This window comes from Panicum virgatum, chromosome 1N (genome assembly GCF_016808335.1).
Source record: "Panicum virgatum strain AP13 chromosome 1N, P.virgatum_v5, whole genome shotgun sequence".
Lineage (NCBI taxonomy): Eukaryota > Viridiplantae > Streptophyta > Magnoliopsida > Poales > Poaceae > Panicum > Panicum virgatum.
Genome location: NC_053145.1, coordinates 38,543,381 through 38,550,218, shown reverse-complemented (window position 1 = coordinate 38,550,218; position 6,838 = coordinate 38,543,381). Strand labels below are relative to the sequence as shown.

Genomic DNA, 6,838 nt, shown 5'->3' with positions numbered 1-6,838 from the left:
TACTTCAATAAATATATAAAGAAATTTATTAATATATCAATAAAAATTATAAAGTAATTTCAAGATAAAATAGGAATAGTAAAAGTAATTTTAATCTTCTTATATCTTTATTATAAAAATTAGTTATATGAACTACGGGAAATGAATATAACTTTTTAAATAGTTTTTTTATTAGAATGGTATCTAGATAGTGTTGGATATTATCGAATAAAGATATAGAATCGGATAGAGAAAATTAATAACAATCAGATTTGGATGTATCCACTTTAGTACCATATTAAATTTAGATATGGATACAGATATCTATGTTGATGTTTAATCTGATATGGTTTTCAAATATCCACACGTTTCCGTCCCTACGTGTAAGTGCCTATAAATACTAACCATAACATGGGCAGCAGCAGTACTCGCCACATCCATGTTTGGCCATTGTTCTTCCTTTTGCTTAACATCCTTGGGAATTGGGATTTCGTAGAGTACTCCTACTTGTTATCTGCCCAAAAAAACATGGCTGCGATCTCACTCGCATCGCTGCTCATCTTCCTACCCCATCAATGGCAACCCGACGTCTTCTTGTTAGCACTTGTCTCTGCCGTGTCCCTCCTGCTGTTGACGTGGAGCTGGTGGAGCAGCAGCTCGTCGTTCAGCAAGCTGCCACCGGGTCCCGGCACGCTGCCCCTCCTGGGCAACCTGCATCAGCTCGGCCCACTGCCGCACCGGGCCCTGCGCGACCTGGCGCGGGTCCACGGGCCGGTGATGCGGCTGCGGCTCGGCAGGTCGGCGGCCGTGGTGCTGTCGTCGGCGGAGGCGGCGTGGGAGGCGCTCAGGGGCCACGACCTCGACTGCTGCACGCGGCCCGTCTCCCCGGGCACGCGGCGGCTCACCTACGACCTCAAGAACGTGGCCTTCGCGCCCTACGGCCCCTACTGGCGCGAGGCGCGCAAGCTCCTCACCGTCGAGCTCCTCAGCGCGCGCCGCGTGAGGGCGGCGTGGCACGCGCGCCACGACCAGGTGGAGAGGCTGGCGAGCACCCTGCGCCGCGCGGAAGGGAAGCCGGTGGCGCTGGACGAGCACGTCCTGAGCCTCTCCGACGGGATCATCGGCACGGTGGCGTTCGGCAGCATCTACGGCAGCGACAGGTTCTCCCAGAACAGGAGCTTCCAGCACGCGCTCGACGACGTCATGGAGATGCTCTCCGGCGCGGGCTCCTCCGCCGAGGACCTGCTCCCGAGAGCGATTGGCCGCATCGTCGACCGCCTCACGGGCTTCGCCGCCCGCCGCGAGCGGATCTTCAGGCAGCTCGACGCCTTCTTCGAGACGGTCATCGAGCAGCACCTGGACCCTAAGCGCGCGCCGCCGCCCGAGAATGGCGGCGACCTGGTCGACGTCCTCATCGACCTCTGGAAGAATCCGCGTGGCGCCTTCACCTTCAGCAAGGACCACGTCAAGGCCATAATCTTTGTACGTCAACAAGAACTTGACTCTTATATTATATATATATATATATTAATTATTATCAAAGCTAGTAACAATTAATCATATCAATCACCCCATGGCCATGGGCACATATATGGCATATTGTTCTTGATGTGCAGTCGACGTTCGTCGCTGGCATCGACACGAACGTGGCGACGATACTGTGGGCGATGTCGGAGCTCGTCCGGAACCCGCGGGTGCTCAAGAAGGCGCAGGCCGAGGTAAGGGCTGCGGTGGGCGGCGGCGGCGCGCAGGTGCAGCCGGACGACATGCCGAAGCTCAGCTACCTCCGGATGGTGATCAAGGAGACCCTGCGGCTGCACCCGCCGACGCCGCTGCTGCTGCCGAGGGAGACCATGCGGCGCATCCGGGTCGGCGGGTATGATGTGCCAGCCAAGACCAGGATCTACGTGAACGCATGGGCGATCAGCAGGGACCCGGCGAACTGGCCTGACGGCCCGGAGGAGTTCAACCCAGACAGGTTCGAGGCGAACGAGGTGGACATCAAGGGAGAGCACCCCATCCTGATGCCGTTCGGCACGGGGCGGCGGATATGCCCGGGCATGGCCATGGCCATGGCCACCGTCGAGTTCACGCTCGCCACCCTGCTCTTCGGCTTCCAGTGGGCGCTCCCGGAGGGGATGGCGACGGACGACGTGAGCATGGAGGAGGAAGGAAGGCTCGTCTGCCACCGGAAGACGCCGCTAGTGCTCGTGCCAACCGTGTACCGCCACGGCCTAGGTGAATAGATGAAGCGAGTGATCATCAGTATATTTGATATAATATTCGATCGAGTCCCGTTGTTTTTTCACTTGTTTGAATTTCAAAAGACTGTGTATCCTAACTATAGACAAGCCGGGACGTGGCCTTAGCATGAACGTATCGCCTTGATGTAATCACCGTAGATTCATAAATATATATACTCTCTTACCTATAAAATATGCATAATAGGAGCCCTACTGGCGTTGATGATACTTGTTTTGTATGTGGATTGGTAGTAGTTCATCATATGAGCCCTACTAATGATCCAATCATCATCTAATTATACTTGTTTAGGAGTTCAATTCCCTACCAGAAAATCATTGATCAGTACAGGTTGGAAATGGGCTTTGTTCTCCAACTGGTACTACGAAGCCAGAGACTAAAAGTCTCGGTCTTCATCACCGGGTTATTTACCTGGTACCAAAATGATGCTTTAGTACCAAGTGGTGTTTCCATCTAGTACCAAAACATACGAGTTCAAAAAGAAAAAAGATTTCGAACCCTGTAGACGGCCCGCGCACATCCGTTGTCGCAAGTCACAAGTCACACGATTTTTTCACGTGAAATACACACGCGTGCGGTGCGAGGATTCTAACTCGTGACCTTTTGCCTTGCGCGGTACCTCCTTAACATCTCACCTGCACAACACTTGTGATGGGATGAGAGATGCTTTACTTTTGATGTAATCCGTGGATGACCTTTTAGTATCGGGTACTAAATGTCCCTGGACCTTTCCATCCACCTCAAAACTACTGGAAGGTATACCGAGTTTGTTGGAACTTTCGGTGGTCAAAAAACGCCAATAAGAAAAAGAAACGCGAAAGGAGAAGAAGTCCAAAAGAAACCCGTTAAGCGTCCTGATCGGGGGCCCAACCAGCCTATGGTTGGGGCCCCAGGTCACCCAGCGCCATATAAAATAGGGGTGGGGCCGGCTCTTTTGACACATTGAAAACCTAGTCTAAGGCCCAAACCCTAACCTCTACAGCCGCCCGATCTACGGCGGCACTGGAGTTACCTGAAGGTTACCGCTGTGCCGCCGCCGCCGTCCTCCCTTCGCAGAGGGGACACTGCCGTTGGAGGCTGGAAGGACACCGATACCCGCCGCGGACTTCCTCGGCGACTACGACTACTTCGACTCCAGCGAGTACACCTGCGCCGACCACTCCGCCAACCGATGGCCATTGCATCCGGTACAAACCTGATGCCTCTTCTCGCTGGTCTAGATCTAACTCTCTCATGTATTTTGTTATGGGTTGTGCTTACTTGAGTAGATGTAGATACTATAAGTTTAAGTTCTAAGTTCTAAGTCATGTTTAGATCCTACATTTGGTATCAGCCGCCTAATCATCTACTCCTTGAGCCCTTAGAACCTTAGATCTAGATCAAGGTTTAGATCTTGGTTGGTTTTTCTTTTAGGTTTCATCTCTAGCCTACCCCAACTCGATCAGGACAAAAGGGTATATTGTTGTTGTTGTTATTGTTTGTTGTTGTTTCAAGTAGATCTATAAATTCTAAGTGTAGATCTCGCATGCTCTGTACTCGATCCGAGAAATAAGAGAGAATAGGAATGAATAAACATTAGATCCAACGCTCCCACCCATCAGAAACCCCAAAGCCCTCAGATCCGCAAGGATCAGAAACAAATAAGAATGCCATAAGGCCGCGCGGGAGCCGAGGCTCCCGCGGCGGCGCGCCATCAGATCCATGGGGCTTTGAGCCGCCACGGCGCACACAAAAAAAAGAGCAGCGGCTCGATGGCCGGCCATGAGTCAGGCCGTGCGAGGCTTAGCCATTCCGACAGCGGCAATCCCTAAGCGGCAAAGGCAACAAAAAAAAGAAGGCACCGCGGCAAAGCGAGCCGCGGATGCCCCATCGGCCCCATGGCAGCCGCAAGGCGCCGGGACCGGCGGCGCACCCGTGTCTCCCCGAACCGCGGATAAGAGTCAACGGCCAACGGGCGAAGTCCCGGCCGCGCTCGCACCCGCGCATGGCGGTGCCTAAGAGCTGCGGCCGCTGGTCCAACAGAGCCGGCAATGGAGGCCAAGCCCGATGCCGGACGGCGGCGGGTCTCCGGCGCTCACCCGCACCCGCAGTTGTAGTGCATGAGGGTGGCCGAGGACCCCGCCACCGGCCGGTGAAGGGCCGACGCCACGCCTGCGAACCACCAGGGCGCCATGAGGCGGCGACCCACCAGGGCGCCATGACGAGCGGAGCTCAGAGAGAGGATCCGGCGGCTGCTGTTGGGAGAGAGAAAGGCAAGAATGGAAATGAGCTAGGGTTTGGGCGAAATTTCCGGTCACTTATATTTATACCCGCAAAATTCACTCTCAGCCGTCCGATTTAGGTTTTCAGAGATCAATGGCTCAGATCGACTGGCGAAGTGGGGGGAGCCGAGCCGGGCTGAATTGGTGGCCCAACCATTGGCTGTAGGGCCCGCGGCCCAGGCGGGTGAAGGGTGGGAGGGGCGCGCCCCAAGCCGATTTGGCGGCTTGCCGAGCGGTTTTTGGGCCCCTGGCCCAAATCAGTTTCAGCCCGCGTCCTTTTCTTCATTTTATCCCGTTTATTCATTTCTAAATTGCATTTTCAGTGTATTTTAGATTCTAAATTCATATGAGCTCTGAATGAATTTAATTTTGAGCATGTTTACACTGAAAATTATAAGAAATTTTATGAGTTACTGTTCTGAGTAAATGAAACCAACGTGAATTTTATTCAGAATTGTTTAAGTTTATTTTGAGCATTATTTAATTTCTGACTAATGTTGTTATTAAATAATTTCCATGAGATACTAAGTTTAAATTTAAGTTCATTTTGCTTCTACCCAACGGTGATGCAAAATAAGTTTTTCCGCTGTGTTCATTACGCTAAGTTTATTTTGTTTCTGCCCAACGGTGATGCAAAATATTATTCATGGGTTAAATAAGTGTTTAGTTTGTTTTTGCCCAACGGTGATACAAATTACTTTGTTTATGTTTTAATATGGCCAACTGATTAATTCATTTATTTATTTGTATTTTCATTACTAATTAAACTCTATTTATTTTGTTTATACTCAGATCCTACTCCCGCCAGCATCATAGCATATGTCAATGGTGTGGAGAAGCTTACTAGCGATAACTTCGCCAAATGGAGCCGTGAGAACCACCTCATTCTAGTGATGATGGATAAGGACCACTTCATGAGAGACCCAGCTCCTGTAGCACCAGTTGCACAAGAGACTGATGATACATCCCTTGCTGAGCGCACTGCTGCTTATGAGAAGGAGAAAGAGTGTTGGGAGCGGAGCTCCGACAGAGTGGCTCTCATGGTCATGGACTTGACCATCAGCCCCACAATCAGGGGAGCCCTTGAGAAGGAGCCTAAGAATCCTAAGAGCTTCATGACGAACATTGAGAAGTACTTTAAGGGCTCTGCAAAGGCCGCCTCCAGTACTCTCCTATCTCAGCTCATGACGTCTAAGTACAACAGGCAAGGCAGTGTTAGAGAGCACATTATGGGGATGGTCAACATGAGGGATAAGCTTAATGACCTCGATTTCCCCCTTAATGATGCTACATTGCTTCACCATGTTATGCTCTCACTCCCACCAGCCTTTGAGACCTTTAAGATAAACTACAATGGCAGTGATCAGAAGTGGGACATAACCACTCTCGTGGCTAAGTGCGCCCAAGAGGAAGAAAGACTTCGCACTCAGAACCCTGATTTCATCAACCACGTTAGACAAGGTGGTCAAAGAAACAACAACAACAACAACAACAACAACAACAACAACAGGGTCTCTCTCTCCAAGAAAGATAAGAAGGGTAAGAAACCCTATAATGGTCCTAAGCAAGATGGCTCCTCCTCCTCTAAGCCCATCAAGTGTTTCCATTGTGGCAAAGAAGGCCACATCACAAAGGACTGTGAGGAGTTCAAGAAGTGGTGCATTAAGAAAGGGATTGTCTGGCGTGCGGACTATAAGAAGGGGGACCCGAAGTCTCAGGGTCGCTAATGGAGTTGAAGCAGAAGTGGAGGCCATTGGGACTCTTCAGTTAGAGCTTCACAGCGGCTTCACACTTCGTCTCTTAGATGTCCTTTATGTTCCATCCATTCAGAGAAACTTAATTTCTGTTTCTAAGTTAGATCGTGATGGATTTTCATGCACATTTGGGAACAATAAATGTGTAATAAGATGTGATGGTGACTTAATTTGTTATGCACCTTTGCATGATAAGCTTTATTTATTGTCCTTAAGTAATATCTATGTGATAAATGTAAGCGATGTCAACCATAAGCGCAAGAGAAGTAATGAGACTTCGTCGAAATTATGGCACTCACATTTAGGCCATATTTTAAAGGGGAGAATGGATCGTCTCATTAGAGAAGAGATACTCCCAAAATTAGACTTCTCTGACTTAGAGCAATGCGTTGATTGTATTAAGGGAAAGTTTGCAAAACAAATTAAAAAGGATGGAGCTAAGCGCAGTTTAGGATTATTAGAATTAATTCACACTAATATTTGCGGTCCATTTAATGGAAGATCAGTGGATGGATTTAGTTACTTCATTACATTCACTGATGATTTCTCCCGTTATGGTTAAATTTACCCTATAAGAGACAA

At 49.7% G+C, this 6,838-nt stretch overlaps 1 protein-coding gene across 1 annotated transcript; it reads left to right on the top strand.

Moving 5' to 3' along the window:
• Positions 1 to 429: 429 nt before the first annotated feature.
• Positions 430 to 2,353, top strand: LOC120654079 (4-hydroxyphenylacetaldehyde oxime monooxygenase-like). The gene is made up of 2 exons (XM_039931665.1): positions 430 to 1,461; positions 1,596 to 2,353. The coding sequence occupies exons 1-2, from the start codon at positions 508 to 510 to the stop codon at positions 2,223 to 2,225; spliced, it is 1,584 nt and encodes a 527-aa protein (XP_039787599.1). The 5' UTR covers positions 430 to 507; the 3' UTR covers positions 2,226 to 2,353.
• Positions 2,354 to 6,838: the final 4,485 nt, after the last annotated feature.